General features: G+C 44.5%; 1 protein-coding gene across 1 annotated transcript in view; it reads left to right on the top strand.

The window, feature by feature from the left end:
- Positions 1 to 16,899, top strand: part of LOC122811903 (oxysterol binding protein) — a 1,660,581-nt gene that overhangs the window by 482,664 nt on the left and 1,161,018 nt on the right. Inside the window, exon 3 of the mRNA XM_044084058.1 lies at positions 16,177 to 16,427. Coding sequence (XP_043939993.1) covers positions 16,177 to 16,427 — 251 coding nt within the window. The remainder of the gene's footprint in view (positions 1 to 16,176; positions 16,428 to 16,899) is intronic.

Below are 16,899 nucleotides of genomic sequence, written 5' to 3'. Positions count from 1 at the left end.
AGGCAGGATCTGCCTTTGACAAAGCCAAACTGGGTTGGATCCAAAGTCTGCAAGTTCCCTATGTCTTTATTTATGAGTTCCATTATGATCCTCTCCATGGCTTTGCAGATAAGGCTTGTCAAGCTAATGGGGCGGTAATTTCCAGGGTCTGTGGAGGCACCGCCTTATGAAGTGGGACCACAGTCGCCGTGCGCCACTCCTTGGGTACGTATCCTGAGGTGAGGCTAAGATTAAACAGCTGTCCTAACTGTGGGTTTAATTCCTCGTTGAGTTCATGAAGCACACAGCCGGGACACCATCCGTCCCATGGATGCTGTGTTTTTGCCTTAGTGGGGGCAGTTCTCACGTGGGGTGTGGAGATGTTTGGGGTGCTACAATCGTCTGGAATAGTTATCTCCCTTGGGGAGGGGAGAAGTTTGCACTGAACCTGTCAGCCAGTATGTTAGCAATGTGTGTAGGTTCAGTAATTTTCTTCTCTTTTATATTTGTATTCCCCTTTGCTCATTGTTTACTGCACACATTGTAGCTAAAGATAAAAGCAACTGGAGACTTTGCACCTCTGTTTGGTGTTTAGTGAAGAACAAGTTTTGAGGAGGAGGGACTGAAGGCTGTGACTATTGAGAGAGGATAAATACCTTCACATATAACAAATTATCAACAATGAAATGGAATGAAAGGGGTGAGGGTGGGCTAAGAGCAAGAAGGTTTGCAGCTATTGCCCATGGGGTATGCACTCTGGCTAACTGTAACAGATTTTAACAAGGCATAACAGTAGTTATAAAAGCTGGCACCTACACTACACAAGCGGCAACAGCAAGGTTCCTGGAGTTAAACCAGGGGCTGCAGTCTATTTCTGGATGATTGCTGATGAGTTTTCTTTGCTTTTAGCTAGAGTGAGAGGATTCCTTGCTCACACAAGTGGTGGGGGGGGACCCAAAACGATCAGGTCCTCAGTGGCTACTACACAAGCAGCAACAACGGGGTTCCTGGATTTAAACCAGGGGCTGCAGTCTATTTTTGGATTATTGCTGGTTAGAGTTTTCTTTGCTTTTAGCTGGAGTGAGAGGATTTCTTGCTCACACAAGTGGGGGGGGGGGGCAAAGCGATCAGGTCCTCAGTGGCTTAGAGATGCTACACCTGGAGGGCTTTCAGCTGCAATTCCAAGACTCATACAGAAAGCAAAATTGTTGGGTTGCAAAATGATCCTCATGCCCCTATTGGCCTCAACAGATATGATTTTCGTTCCTGCACCTCCACCTTCTAGACCAGTCTTGGGTTCAGGACCCAGTGCCAGATCTGTTGATTCATCAGTCAGGCGGGTTACACCAATCCCTTCAGACTCTCAAGCTCACAGCTTGGTTTCTCCACTTCCTACCTTAGGCAGGCTTCCAAGCATCTCCCCAGCAGTTTGTGATGATAATGTTTCCTCTCGTAAGTCACCTACGAGAAAGAGTTATGCTAGCAAATGGAAAAGATTTTCTTACTGGGCAGAATCTAGAAACTTAGACCCCTTTACAGCCCCAGTCCATCAAATTCTAGAATTTCTAGCTGAGCTTTTTCAGTCGGGTGCAGCTTGCTGCTACCATCAGGGTACAACTGGCTGCCATATCTAATTATCATATTGGAATTCTTAATTCTAGCATAATGTCTCATAAGCTTTGCAAAGCCTTCATGAGAGAAACATCTCTTCTTAGACCCCCCCCAGTGAGGGATCCACCTCCTCCTTGGGATTTCAATTTAGTTTTTGCTTCTTTGATTCTGTCGCCCTTTGAACTAGCAGCTTCATGTCCCTTAAAATGTCTTTCTTGGAAAACACTTTTTGTGGTTGTTATTACCTCAGCTAGACATGTTTCAGAACTCCAAGCACTGTGTTAGCCTTCCATATATGGTGTTTCACAAAGATAGTTTCTCTGAGAACCAACCCACCCTTCATACTAAAAGTCTGTTCAGAAAATTTAAATCAATCCATTGATCTTCCCCATCTTCTTTCCCAGTCATAGCAACAAGGCAGAATACAGTCTTCACCAACTGGATGTGCACATACAGTTAACGTTTTTACCTCCATAGGACCAAAGAGTTAAGAAAGTCAGACCAATTGTTTCTCTCCTATGCTCACAATATAAGCAAGGCCTTCCAGTTTCTAAGGTGACCTTATCCACATGGTTATCTGACACCATTGCCTTTATTTATCAATTAAGACATAAACCTCTACCAGCAAAACCGGAAAGTCATTCTACTAGAGCATTAGCCACTTCTGTAGCCTTGCAGTCTAAATTGCCCATAGTCTCAATTTGTGCAGCTGCCACTTGGGCAAACCCTCTTACCTTTATCTTCCATTCCAAAGTGGATGTGGTCTCCTGGAGCAGGGCTTCCTTTGGTTTTACTGTTCTGAAGAGTCTGTTCCAATGAGCCACCCAGGGTCTTTATTTGCTAGGGACGCTGTCCTAAACAGCAAGAACAAAGGCGAGATGGGACAACTTAACATAAAAAAGTTATGTATCTGCCATAACGTTCCATGATGTCCTTCAAGGATGCATCTGCAGTCATCACATATGGGTTGTCCTGCCTCAGGCAGCCCTTCGTTCGGCCGGATTCCAAAGTCTGGGTCCGGCGTCGGCTGATGTCGCCCTTTCCCCGACGTCAGAGCGCCTGGGGTATAAAAGAGTCAGCCAACGCCATCTTCCTCAGTCTTTCTTGCCACGTGGTGCCCGAAGCAGAAACAGTTCGCAAGTGCTGGTCGGCCAGCTCCTGTAATTCAGCTACCGAAGACTTCAAAAAGCTAAGTACCCCGTTGGGGACTCTTTCTTGCCTCAGTCGATGTCAGATAAAGTTAATAATTGTTTAACTTGTGGGAAACAAATACCTCATAAGAATTTCCACTCTTACTGCCTCCCCTGCCTAGGCCCAGACCACAATGTCTCGGCCTGTTCAGCCTGTGCTTCCTTCAACCGACGCACTCTTAGACGTCGGGCGGAGTTTGCAGAGGAATTTTTTGGGGCTAGTTTTTCGTACAATATGCCGTAGGAGACTCCGACTTCACATTTGATTAAGAAACGGAAGGACAAGGCCCGACACGCGGGCCGCGGTTTCGGCTGAAACCACGGCCAGGCCTACCGCGAGTGTCTCGGCTGAAACCGAGTCCTTGGTACTTCCTACCACCGAAACCGCTCAGCCGACTACCTTGGTCCCGGAGGCCCCGGCTGAATCGGTTACTGAATTTCCTACAGAAACTGGTGTCCTGGAACCTTCCGACACCATACCTTTAGACAAAACTACACCAGCACGTGGTGCAGCCAGGCCTCCTGCATCCATGTCCATTAAGGCATTCTCTAGGGCTAAAGCTGCTAAACTATCCAAAGCTTTGCCTCCCAAGGTTATCCCTCAGGGACCCACTACAGGTTCACAGATTCTAAGCTTAGCAGAGGACCTTATCTCCTTAATTAGGGGCTCTCAACCTCATCCGGACAGGGGCTCTCAACCTCCTCCAGACAAAAGGCCCAGGGTTGAGCCCTCTGATCCCCACTCCTCAGATGAGGCCTCAGATGGTTCTACTCTCTCGGACCACCAGGAGGAGGCTTTTTCGGCCTACGAGGATTCTGATGCAGAGGAATCTATTCCTTCGGCCTCCCCTCCTGAAGAGTTTTCCTTTGGGTTTTCCTTTGGGGAGACACTCCACACTATGAGAGAGCATTTCCAGTGGCAGGGCCAGGAATTCTCTGATTCCAGGAAGAGATTAAGGACCTTCTTGCATTTGCCTCCGCATAGACCTTTGGCTATTCCTCCTGTTTTAAATGTCATTGATGATGTGTACTCTGAGTCTAGCACAACCCCTGATTCTCTTCCTCCAGCTCCTGTCAAACCCGATAGGTACTACAGGGTCCCGGACTCGCATCTTCACCTTTACAAGGCCCACTCTGCTGATCCAGAAACTATTTCCCAGGGCCCTAAAGGGGTTGCAGCTGCCACTACTAAAAATCCTCTCCCCTCTGAAAGGGAGTCTAGAGCTTTAGAGAGATGGGGTAAAAGTGTATACTTCTGCTACTCTTTCTACGAGGGCATTGAATTGTCAATTTCATATGATACAGTACCAAGAGTATTTGTTAGATGAATTGCATAAAAAACTGTCTTCACCTGAACCCCTAGATCGCAAATCACTTCAGGATCTGGTACATAACTCCCAACAGGTTAGCAACCATTTCTTGCAATGTGGTTATGATGCATTGGAAGCTTCATGTAGGTCAGCTATGACTGGCGCAGTCATACGTAGGCATGCTTGGCTGAAGGAACAATCTCTGCCAGACCATGTCAAAGCAAAGCTTCTGGATGCTCCACTGGAAAAGCAAAAGATGTTCTTCATCTCACATTGCTGCAGTCCTTACATATGGGTAGTCCGCTGTCCTCGGTCAGCCCGAATACCAAAGTATTAGGCTGACGTCGGTCAAGACGCTTAAAACTGACATCAGGACGTCAGGGTACAAAAGCGCATGACCGACGTCATATCCTCAGTCTTTTTTGCCGCATGGTCCGATGCAGAAGCAGCGCGTAAGTGCCGCTCGGGCTCTGAAATTTTTCGAGTTCGGAGTTTCAGACCGAATCCAAGTTGGCTAAGTACCCCGTTGGGGAATATTTTGGTTTTTTCTTGCCTCAGTGTTTTACCGGATGTCAGAAAAAGTGAATAACTGTATTTCTTGTGGGAAACAGATACCGCATAGGGATTATCATTCTTTGTGCATTCCTTGTTTGGGGCCTGAGCACGATGTTGTTGGGTGTCGCTTTGTGCTAGGTTCAATAAGCGCACTATTGCTTAAGGTTAGATTGTGCTAGGCTGGTTTTCGTAAGCGGTGCAATTATAATATGCCGCCGGACTCTCCGCCCGCTTCTACGAAGCAAAGACAAAACAGTTAAACCCAGGTAAGATGAGTCGTCTCCGGACGCCGGTTCTTTAGAGGCTTCAGTGGAACCGGTGGTTCCGACGGAGACTTCTCTGGAGTCTCAGGGGGAGACTTTGATTTTGCAGGATGTGGCCTCTCAGGAGGCAGGTCAGGCTGAAGGGGCTTCTCAGGTTACTGTACTGCCCTCCCTTCCTAGGGTGGTTAGGCCCTCTCCTTCTGTTCCCAAGGCTTCTCCCAGAGGCAGGCCAGGTTTAGCTTCTGTTGCTGTCACTCCTAGTTCAGCAGGGTCTGTGCCTAAGAAGCACATGCTTAAAATGGCAGAAGATTTGATTATTCTGATTAGAGGTTCTTTGCCCCCTCCTGATAAGAGGCCTAGGGTGGAGCCAGAGTTGGGAAGTTTTGAGCAGGCTTCGGATGTTTCAGAGTCTTCGGCTGAAGACTTGCAGGAGTACTCTCCTTATTCTGATTCTGATGCAGATGATTCCACTCCTTCTGCTTCTCCTCCAGAGGATTTTTCTTTTTCAGAGACACTTCATTCTATGAGGGAACATTTTAAGTGGGAAGGTCAGGACTTCTCTGATTCTCGGAAAAGGCTTAGGGAATTTTGCTTTTACCCCAACATAGGCCCTTGGCTATACCCCTGTTCTGGATGTTGTGGAAGATGTGTTTTCAGAGGCTTCACTTAATCCTGATTCTCTGCCTCCTGCCTGTTAAACCAGATAGGTATTACAGGGTGCCTGAGGCTCATAAATATCTTTATAAGAGTCCTAGGGCGGACCCAGAAACTATTAGTCAGGGACCTAAGGGTGTCAAGGCCTCTGTTGTAAAAATCCGGTTCCTCTAGATAAAGAGGCCAGAGCTTTGGATAGATGGGGAAAGAAGGTCTATACATCTTCTACCTTAGCTATGAGGGCTTTGAATTGCCAGTTTCATATGTTGAAATATCAAAACTTTCTTCTTTCTCAATTGAAGTCTAAGGTGGATGCTCTAAGGAAGGCATTGAGTGTAAAGAATTACAAGATTTGGTGCATGTCTCTGAACAGGTGGGTAAGCATTCATTACAATGTGGTTTTGATGCTGTGCAGGCCTCGTCTAGGGTGGCTGCCACTGGTTCAGTTCTTCGCAGGCACGCCTGGCTGAAGGATCAGAATTTATCTGACCATGTTAAGACAAGGATTTTGGATGCTCCTTTGCAGTCTGATGTGTTGTTTGGTTCACCTGTGGAGTCAGTCTTGAAGAAAATGGAAGACAAGGCTAAGTCTATGCAGGCTGTTAAAGATTTTTTGCAAGTTCAGCCTCCGAAGTTTAGTAGGAATTGGCCTGCTAAGGGGTGGACGTATCCTTCTTATGATTCTCAGTCTAGGGGTAGATCTAGACGTGGTAGGGGCAGAGCTCAGAGTTCTTTCAGACCTAGAACAGGGAGTTCACCTGCACAATCTTCAGGTGAGGGCAGGGGCCACTCCTTTCGTAAACAGGCCCAATGACCTACTTTTTCAGCTGCCAGATCCTTCTTGCCTGGCAGCACCTTTGGGAGGAAGGTTGGCACTTTTCAAGGAAAATTGGATTTTGATTACCAAAGACAAATGGGTATTGGATATCATACACCAGGGTTACAAGTTTTATTTCCATACCTTGCCTCCTTTCAAAGGCATGCCAGACGTTCCTCCTCAGCAAAGACTAGAGGCTCACAAACAAATTTCTCTACTACTTCAAATAGGGGCCATACAACCGGTCCCTCTGCCAGAAGTGGGCCTAGGATTTTATTCTCGCCTGTTTCTAGTACCAAAGAAAGGGAACACGTGGAGACCAATTTTGGATTTATCTATCCTCAACACATATCTGGACATTCCCAAGTTCAAAATGTTGACGCTACAACAGCTTTTACCTCTGCTGGGCAAAGATCACTGGATGGTGACTCTGGATCTCAAGTAGGCTTACCTTCATGTTCCTATCAGGCTCAGTTGCAGGAAGTATCTGCGTTTGGCTGGGACTTCTCATTATCAGTTCTCTGCATTGCCCTTTGGCTTATCTACTGCCCAGAGTGTTCACAAAGGTTCTGGCTCCAGTGGTAGCTTTCTTCAGGCTAAGAGGAATACAAATCTATCCTTATTTGGACGATTGCCTGATTCTGGCCCAAGGAAAGGACGAACTTCTTCATCATTTACAGTATGTGATGGCAGTGTTAAGATGCCTGGGGTATTCTGTGAACGAAATAAAGTCCAGTCTAGTACCCTCTCAGGACATGTGCTTTCTGGGTGTGAGACTGAATACAGCATCCCAGATGGCCTTTTTGACCCCGGACAAACTAAAGAATCTTTCTTTACTTCAACCAATTGTCTCGTCAGTCCAGGCTGACTGCAAGGACAGTCCTTCAAGCCTTGGGGTTCATGGCATCTTGTATTCTGGTACTTCCCAATGCCAAACTGCATATGAGGAAGCTACAATGGTATCTCAAAATGTATGGACACAGCACTGCCAAGATATGGACACTGTGATTCAGATAATATCATGGATTTAAAAGGAATTGTTGTGGTTGGCTCAGGAATGTCACCTAAACAAGGGACTCTCTGTGACCCGCCAGAGGCGAGTCAGATTCTAACGACAGATGCCTCAGACAAAGCTTGGGGAGCTCATCTAAATGGAAAATGGGTACAAGACACGTGGCCTGCCAGACTTCAACATTTACATATCAACTTGAAGGAGATGTTAGCAGTCCAATTTGCATTGATAGCTTTCAAGGATTTACTTCTTCCAGGGCAGGTGTTGATTCAAACAGACAACACAACTGTCATGTGGTACATCAACAAGCAAGGGGACGATTCTTATCCTCTATGCAGACAAGCAATGATTTTGTGGGAGACTGCTCTCAGTTTACAGCTAAATCTTCAGGCAAGGTTTCTGCCAGGAGCACAGAACTCCTTAGCAGATGTGTTGAGCAGACAAATTATGGATCCCCACGAGTGGAAATTGGATCCTCATGTATTTCAGAAATTGACAGTGTTATGGGGAACTCCAGACATAGATCTGTTCGCTTCTCCACTAAATTACCAGCTGCCAAAGTTTTGCACAAAAAGGTTTCATCCCACAGCTTGGAAAGTGGATGCTCTCTCATTCAATTGGAGCAATCTTCACGTGTATGCCTTTCCACCTCTGCCTCTCCTCCCAAAGGTACTCCTGAAGGTCAGACAGGACAAGCCAAACATGATTTTAATAGCTCCGGATTGGCCTCGACAGCACTGGTACCCATTACTGAGAAGTCTGGTACGGGAGCCTCCATGGCCTTTGCCTTCGATTCCTCACCTGCTGTCTCAGGAGAACAGTCATTTACTCAATGTCAAACTTCACTCTCTACATCTAACAACCTGGCATATTCTGTTTTAAACCCTGGAGGGTCTCAGCTTCCACAACAAGTTTTGAATGTTATTTTGGAGGCCAGAAGGCCTAGTACAAGGAAAGTTTACGCAGATAAATGGAGGAGATTTTTATTTTGGAGTACAGCAAAGGACTTTGATGTTTCTAAACCTAATTTAAGTGTTGTTCTTCAATACCTTACTGAGTTATTGGACAAAGGGTTGTCCTTCTCCTCTATAAAGGTTCATGCTGCAGCAATTTCTGCTCACTATGACTGTGACCCACCATTATTTTCTCATCCTTTGTTTAAGCATTTCCTTAGAGGGGCAAAGAATATAAGACCCCCACGTAGAGCTCCTACTCCTGCTTGGGATCTCAATTTTGTGTTGGAGAAACTCACTCTACAACCTTTTGAGCCTGCAGCATCTGCAGAGTTGAAATATTTATCATGGAAGACTGCTTTTTTGTTGGCCATTACCTCTGCGAGAAGGGTTTCTGAATTACAGGCCCTTATGGCGGTTGAGCCTTTCTTAATTTTCCACAAGGATAGGGTGTCTTTATGCATTAACCCTTCTTTTATGCCTAAAGTGGTTTCTAGTGTGGCTTTAAACCAAACTATTCATTTGCCTACTTTTTATGCAAACCCCCAAAATAAAGGGGAGAGGATTTTGCACACTTTGGATATACACAGACAGTTGCGATATTATTTTAGCAGAACTAAAGGGTTCAGGCAGTCTCAGCAGTTGTTTGTTTCTTTTGCTTTGAGTTCTCAGGGCAAACCTGTTTCAAAACAAACTATTTCTAAGTGGATTGGTTTTTGTATTGCTTTCTGTTATTCCCATCATGGTAAGGAGATTCCAGCTGGGATTAGGCCTCATTCCACTAGGGCTACTGCCACTTCTACTGCTTTTTTAAGGGGGGTGGCTACTAAAGATATTTTGGAAGCAGCTACTTGGAGTTCAGTGCATACTTTCTCTAAGCATTACCACCTTCCACTTTACTCTAAATCTAGGGCTGGATTTGCCACTGCAATTTTACAGGGCATTTTGGCAGCCCCTAATGCTTTATAGTTTTGCCATCCTCCCTTACCTCTGCTTTGGGATTCTACCCATATGTAAGGACTGCAGCAATGTGAGATGAAGAACATAGTACAGTTTTGTACCTACCATAAATGTAGATGTTCAAGATCCACATTGCTGCAGTCCAATTTACCTCCCTCCTTCCCTCTGTAGTTAGAGGTGGTGGTGTGGTTTGGGTTGTACATATTGTAAATATGGTTAGTGCAGGGGTGGTTGGTTATTTTTTGCTGTTTTTGGCTTTGGCCTTTCTTGTTAGGGCCTTATGACATCTGGGGCAAGAAAAGACTGAGGATATGACGTCGGTCATGCGCTTTTGTACCCTGACGTCCTGATGTCAGTTTTAAGCGCCTTGACCGACGTCAGCCTAATACTTTGGTATTCGGGCCGACCGAGGACAGCGGACTACCCATATGTAAGGACTGCAGCAATGTGGATCTTCGAACATCTACATTTATGGTAGGTACAAAACTGTACTTTATTTGGCTCCACGGCTCAGGAGGTCCTAAAGAAAGTTGAAGAAAAGGCAAAATCTGTACAAACTGTCAAAGATTTTCTCCAAGTCCAACCACCAAGATTCAGCAGGAATTGGCCTTCCAAAAATTGGTCCTTTCCAGACACAGAGAGGTTTCAGAGAGGCAAAACAGGCGTGCCAGAGGTAGAGGGCAAGCTAGAGGCCCCTACAGAGGGCGTCAATGGCAGCCTCCCAACCAGAGAGGTAATGCAGGACCTACAACTGCTGCACAAGGACAGGCTCAATGACTTTACTTTAACACCGCCAACCAGGGCTCAATTGGAAGCACAAAAACGAAGAGCCTCGTCAAAACACCAACTGGTAATCCAAAAAAAATCAGGATTCAAAGATTGCGAACCAAGTGCTGAACAGTAGTTTGTTTTATTTTAAAAGCTCCACCAAAAAAGCATTAAAAACACCAAGCACATCCAGTATATCGTATGTCTATGTTAGACATACGATATACTGGATGTGCTTGGTGTTTTTAATGCTTTTTTGATGGAGCTTTTAAAATAAAACAAACTACTGTTCAGCACTTGGTTCGCAATCTTTGAATCCTCAATTGGAAGCACCCTTGGGCGGAAAGCTTTCTTTATTCTCAGAAAATTGGCACAGTATTACAAGGGACAAATGGACACTACAAATAATGGACAAAAGGATACAGGTTCCATTTTCACACATTACCAAAAAGAAAAGGCATGCCAGACCTGCCACCAAATCAAAGGGCAAAGGCTTTGAAACAAATCTCCAGCTTAATGCCAATGAAAGCTATAGAAAAGGTTCCTCTCTCAGAACAAGGCCAAGGATTTTATTCCAGACTTTTCCTTGTGCCAAGAAAAGAAAAACAATGGAGGCCTATTCTCGACTTGTCCACACTGAATACTTATCTCATTGTACCAAAGTTCAAAATGCTGACTCTACAGCAGCTCCTTCCCATGCTGGGCAAGGGGTCTTGGCTGGTAACTCTAGACCTCAAGGAGGCATACCTGCATGTCCCTATCAGACAAAGTTGCAGAAGACACCTCAGATTTCTTGCAGGTTCAGAGCATTATCAATTCTCAGCATTGCCCTTTGGCTTATCTACTGCGCCCAGAGTATTCACGAAATGCCTGGCATCAGTAATTGCACACTGCAGACTTCAGGGGATTCAAATATACCCATATCTGGACGACTGCCTTATACAAGCGGACAGCCAACAAACTTTGGTAAAACATTTGAATTACGCCATTCACCTACTTTAGGCCCTGGGATATACAGTCAACATTCACAAATCAAGACTTGTTCCATCTCAAAGAATAACCTTCCTGGGTGCGAATCTAGATGCAACCACCCAAATGGCTTTCCTCACAGAAGAAAAACAAAGTCAACTACCAGATTACTTCAAAAGTCTGACAAGAAAAACTCAGCTGACTGCAAGGAAAATCCTGCAGGCCCTGGGTTACATGGCTTCTTGCATCCTTCTGATTCCACAAGCAAGGCTGCATATGAGGAAATGGTACCTAAGGAGTTTATGGTCGCAGCACAGTCACAGCTTGGAAACTTTGATACCACTCATCCCATGCCTTCAAAGGGAATTTTTATGGTGGGCTCAAGCAAGCCAGTCAAACAGGGGTCTGCCCTTCAGCAAACCAATAGCCAGCCAAACCATTACAACGGACGCTTCAGACCACGGATGGGGAGCGCACATGGAGGGCAGATGCATTCAAGGTCTATGGTCACTAAAAGAGCTACGCATGCACATAAACCACAAGGAAGTTCTGGCAGTGATACATGCAGTCGAAGCCTTCAAACCTTTTCTGCATCAAGGCCGCCTACTAATAAGGACAGCCAACACCACAGTTATGTGGTACATAAACAAGCAAGGAGGCACCCATTCATATCCTCTTTGCAGACTGGCAATGAATCTATGGGAACTTTCCTTGAAACTCAACATAGAGCTGCAATCTCAGTTTGTGCCAGGGAAAGACAATATACTGGCGGACAGCTTAAGCAGAAATATCATGGATGCACACGAATGGATGCTGTAACCAGACATCTTTCTACAGATAACACAATCATGGGGCAGGCTGGACATAGATCTTTTTGCCTCCCCCCACAATCATCAGCTGAAGAAATTCTGCTCAAGGACTTACCACCCACAAGCATGGAAAGTGGACGCCCTCTCTTTCAGCTGGAGAACTCTAACAGTGTATGCATTTCCACCTCTCCCATTAATGACCAAGGTCTTACTGAAGATCAGGACAGAGCAGCCAAAAGTGATTCTGATAGCTCCGGACTGGCCAAGACAGCACTGGTACCCACTGTTAAAGAGCATGTCACGCACAAAACCATGGCCTCTTCCTCAATGGCCACTGCTCCTGACACAGCACAATTACAAAACTCTGCATTCCAACCTGAAAACCTTGCAACTAACAGCCTGGAAAATACCTTGATTCCTCCTCAGGATAGGCTATCCCAGAGAGTGAAGGATATTATCATGGAAGCTCGCTGGCCTTCCACAAGAAAGGCATATTCAGCAAAATGGAAAAGATTTCTCATTTGGAACACCACAAAGTGCTAGATGTGACAGTGATGAACATGGCACGTATCCTGGAATACTTGGCAGAAATGTTCCACAATGGTCTGTCGTACTCTTCCATTAAAATTCATGCTTCAGCAATTTCAGCAGAGTACAATACTGATCCACCTGTCTTCTCACATCCTCTCCTAAGGCAGTTTCTAAGAGGTATTAAAAACATCAAGCCTCCAAGGACACCACCACTGCCTACTTGGGACCTTAACTTCGTGTTGGAAAAACTAACACTGCCTCCCTTTGAACCAGCAGCATCTGCAGAGCTACAGTTCTTGTCTTGGAAGACTGCCTTCCTTCTGGCCATAACCTTAGCAAGAAGAGTATCTGAGTTGCAGGCCCTCATGGCAGTACAGCCATTTACTATTTTTCATCAGGACAGAGTCTCATTGAGAACAAATCCTACATTTATGCCAAAGGTGGTATCCAGGGTTTCATTAAACCAAGCTATTCATTTGCCTACCTTCTTTCCGAATCCACAAAACAAAGGGGAGAAACTTCTGCACACCCTGGACATACACAGACAGTTGCACTACTACTTGGACAGAACTAAAAGTTACAGAAAAACTGACCAGCTGTTGGTAGCATATTCTGCTAGTGCACAAGGAAAAGCAATTTCCAAACAGACAATCTCAAAATGGATAGGGAATTGCATTCGTTTTTGTTAATCCTTTCATGGAAAAACTGTGCCAGCTAACATTAGACCTCATTCCACAAGAGCCACAGCCACCTCCACAGCCTTCTTAAGAGGGGTGGCTACCAAGGACATTTTAGAAGCTGCTACATGGAACTCCGTGCATACATTTTCCAAGCATTACAATTTACCTGTATATTCCAGATCCAGAGCAGGCTTTGCTACGGCAGTCCTGCAGGGCATTTTAGCTACACCATCCTATACATAGATCCTCCACCCCCAGATTGGCTATGGTATTCTACCCATATATGATGACTGCAGATGCATCCTTGAAGGACATAGTACAGTTTTGTACCTACCATAAATGTAGATGTCCGATAGGTATGCATCTGCAGTCAGGTTTTCCCTCCCTCCTTCCCCTCTGTGGTATTTCTTAGGTAATACTCCCTCTTATAGCTAGCTGGGGTTATCTATTATGGTGTATTTGTTTTTTATTACTGTGCATGTTTGGAATATTTTGCATTTCTCCAAATTTAGCCTTCCTTAAGAGGGCACCTGGCATCTGGGGCAAGAAAAACTGAGGAAGATGGCGTCGGCTGACTCTTTTATACCCTAGGCGCTCTGATGTCGGGGAAAGGGTGACATCAGCCGACGCCAGACCCAGACTTTGGAATCCGGCCGACCGAAGGGCTGCCTGAGGCAGGACAACCCATATGTGATGACTGCAGATGCATACCTATCGGACATCTACATTTATGGTAGGTACAAAACTGTACTTTAGTTGCCCTTCATCTCACCTTCCTTCTTACGTACCCCCCTCCTTCCCCCTTCCTGGAGGATTGAGAGGAGTTCACTATGGTTTCACTGGCTGATTTCCTTTTTTCTTGGTTCACATGCCAGATAATTTTATGACAGTTTACTCTGATCTTTTATTTTGGTAAATCAGTTTTTTAGGTTACTGGTTACTTTATATGTCTAGTGTGTGCTATCTCAAACGAGATCAGGGTAGCTGACACTGGGCATTCTGGGATAAGGGTTAGCCTCGAGCCAGTAAATAGCTCTCAAGCTATAGAAGTAGGCTGAGTCGGAGCCGAGGAACGTTATGGTAGGTACATAACTTCTTTTTACCATCTGTGCTGACCAGCCATGGTATCCTGAGTTGTATCTTTTCAGCACAGTCTTATTCTATAGGCACCTTACATCCATTCAGAGCATAACTTTGTGACAGCGAAGCTGAGCAGGACCCAGACAGACCCTCACTAATGGAAATTAAATCGAGGGGTCTTCCAGGAATTTATCCAGCTGTGGGGCGCACCTCATATATAATTACCTCCATTCACAACAAACTGGCAAAATTTTGCTTCAGGACTCTGCAAGCAGGCCTGGAAAACAGATGCTGTTTCATTTTTTTGGGAGAAGAATCTTCTTTTATGCTTTTCCACCCTTTCCACTGATACCCTGGGTCATTCTGAAGATTTAGGACTCTACAAAGATCACTGCAGTGATTCACATCTGGCTCAGGTAAGTGGTTTCCTCCCTTCTTTTGGAAATGGCCTACTCACACAAGAGCAAGAGTTTAATGCACCCCAACCTGAAACAGCTTCAACTGACTGCCTTGATAGGGTCTTAATACCTTTTAGGGATCTGTTTTCTAAGGATGTGCAGCAGGTACTATTGGAGGCAAGAAGGCTTGCTACTAGAAAATCATATACAAGCAAATGGAAAGATTTTTTTAGTTGGTTCCAAGAAAATAAACGACCCCTATTCATGGCTGGTGTTTCTTTGATCATATGATATTTGAGAGTTACTATCCTGTAACTTCTCTCGCTCTTCTGTCAAGGTTCATTTGTTGGCCATTTCAGCATATCTGCCAGTGTGAAAACGTTTTTGAAAGGGGTGTTACATAAGACACTTCCGAGAAAACTGGTGGTTCTTCTTGGGATCTTAATTTTGTGTCAAGGGATCGTATTTTGTTAAATAAGCTAACACTGCAATTGAACCAGCTCATCTGGCTGTCTTGAGGTACTTAAAAGGAAAACAGTTTTACTGATTGCTCAGACCTTTGCAAGAATAGTATCCAAGTTGCAAGCTGTTATGGTGGGTCAGCCTTGTCTCATTTCTCACAGACACAAGGTTTCTTTTAAGAACTAATACTACTTTTATACCTAAAGTTTTATTAAAGTTTTCTTTAAGCCAAACTATCCAGCTCTCTGTATTCCTCCTTGAATCCAAAAATAAGAGAGAAATTGATGCTTCATACTCTAGATTCCTATAGACAACTCTGGTAGTATCTTGACAGAACAGAATCTTTTAGAACTTTTGATAAGCTGGGAAGGCAAGAAAGGACAGCCACTGTCAAAATGTACAGTTTGCAAATTATTGTTTCAGGCTGTTCCCTTTTGTTATTCCCACTGCAGCAAAACTGTTCCAGGCAGGGTCAGTCACGCACACTACCAGGGCCTTGGCATCATCTATGGCTTTTTGGAAAGGGTTGTACTCAAAGTATTGTAGAAGCAGCTGCTTGGTCCTCTGTATATAATTTTGCAAAGCATTAAAAGCTTAATTCCTTTCCCATGACTAGGTCAGGCTCTCCTAGGACCATTCTCCAAGAATTTCTGTACTTTTCCCCTTCCACCTCCCAGATGTTCTCAGGTATGGTAATCTGCCCGTCTAGTTTAAGCTGCTGCAACTTTGATCAATATGATGAACATAGTACAGTTGTGTAAGTAAGCTTACCATAACAGTAGATGTTCAGATAACTGCTACAGCTTTTGATGTATTTTTATGCCAGATTTTGGACTTTTTTCTTTCCTTTTTCTAGCAGTCTCTCTCGGGGCTTAGCCCCTCTCTCTTTCAATTGGCATGAAAGCTTTGAAGCAAACTTTGGAAGCTGGCCAGCTGTTATAGCCTTTGCATGATATAACTATATATGGGCTAGGCTACTGCAGCAGTTATTTTAACATCTGTTAAGTTTCCTTGCACAACTGTACTTTTCATCTGGCCTGAGTAGTCGTCGTCTTGGAGGTTTTTTTTTCGGAAGTCCTGTCTTATGGGAAGTACATGCACTAATTGTCATTGGTCAGAAAATTTAAATTGTCAAGTTAAATGTAATTTAAGTTTTCTATTTTTTTTCTACATAGATGACTCTGGAGATGAGGAGCCTGCCTCACAGACTGATAAAACTGAGATTCAAAATACCTTGCGCACACTGACCAGCAAGGTGGAGGATCTAAGTACATGCAATGACCTTATTGCCAAACATGGTACAGCACTGCAGCGATCACTGAGTGAGTTAGAAACCTTGAAGCTACCCACTGAAAGCACTGAGAAGATTAAGCAAGTTAATGAGCGGGCTACTCTCTTCCGAATCACCTCCAATGCAATGATTAATGTGAGTGTTTTGGATATTCAACTGTAAATTTACATAATTAGCCAGTTAATGCCCCATTAACTTATCTACTGTTTTGATTCATGCCATGTTTAACAGGTTTCTGCAGCTAATAGAATCAGCGATTGCATTCTGGTTCTAATTCTGGCAATATGGAAATTGAAGAGGAACAGTAAAGAACACTTAAATTGTTTGGTGACATTATTTCATGTGCAGTATTGTTAACTACAATAGCGGTCATTTAGGTGTTTAAATTGAAGGGAAGGTTTTCAGACCACTAGTTAGGATATCTGCTTTAAACAAGAACGAGTAAGAAATTCACTGTTCTTATGCTGAAGTTCAGTCTTCCTGTAACAGTGTTTTTCAAATTGGTAAATCTAAGTAAACTTGAAAAAAAAAGGAACCCGAACGGTTCTATATTCTGCTTGGCAGGCTGAATGTGAAAATGTAATTCAGTGAATGTGTGTCTGAAATT

Source organism: Protopterus annectens, chromosome 9.part0, assembly GCF_019279795.1.
Source record: "Protopterus annectens isolate FY-2018-M chromosome 9.part0, PAN1.0, whole genome shotgun sequence".
Lineage (NCBI taxonomy): Eukaryota > Metazoa > Chordata > Ceratodontiformes > Protopteridae > Protopterus > Protopterus annectens.
This window is presented reverse-complemented; position numbering and strand designations above follow the sequence as displayed.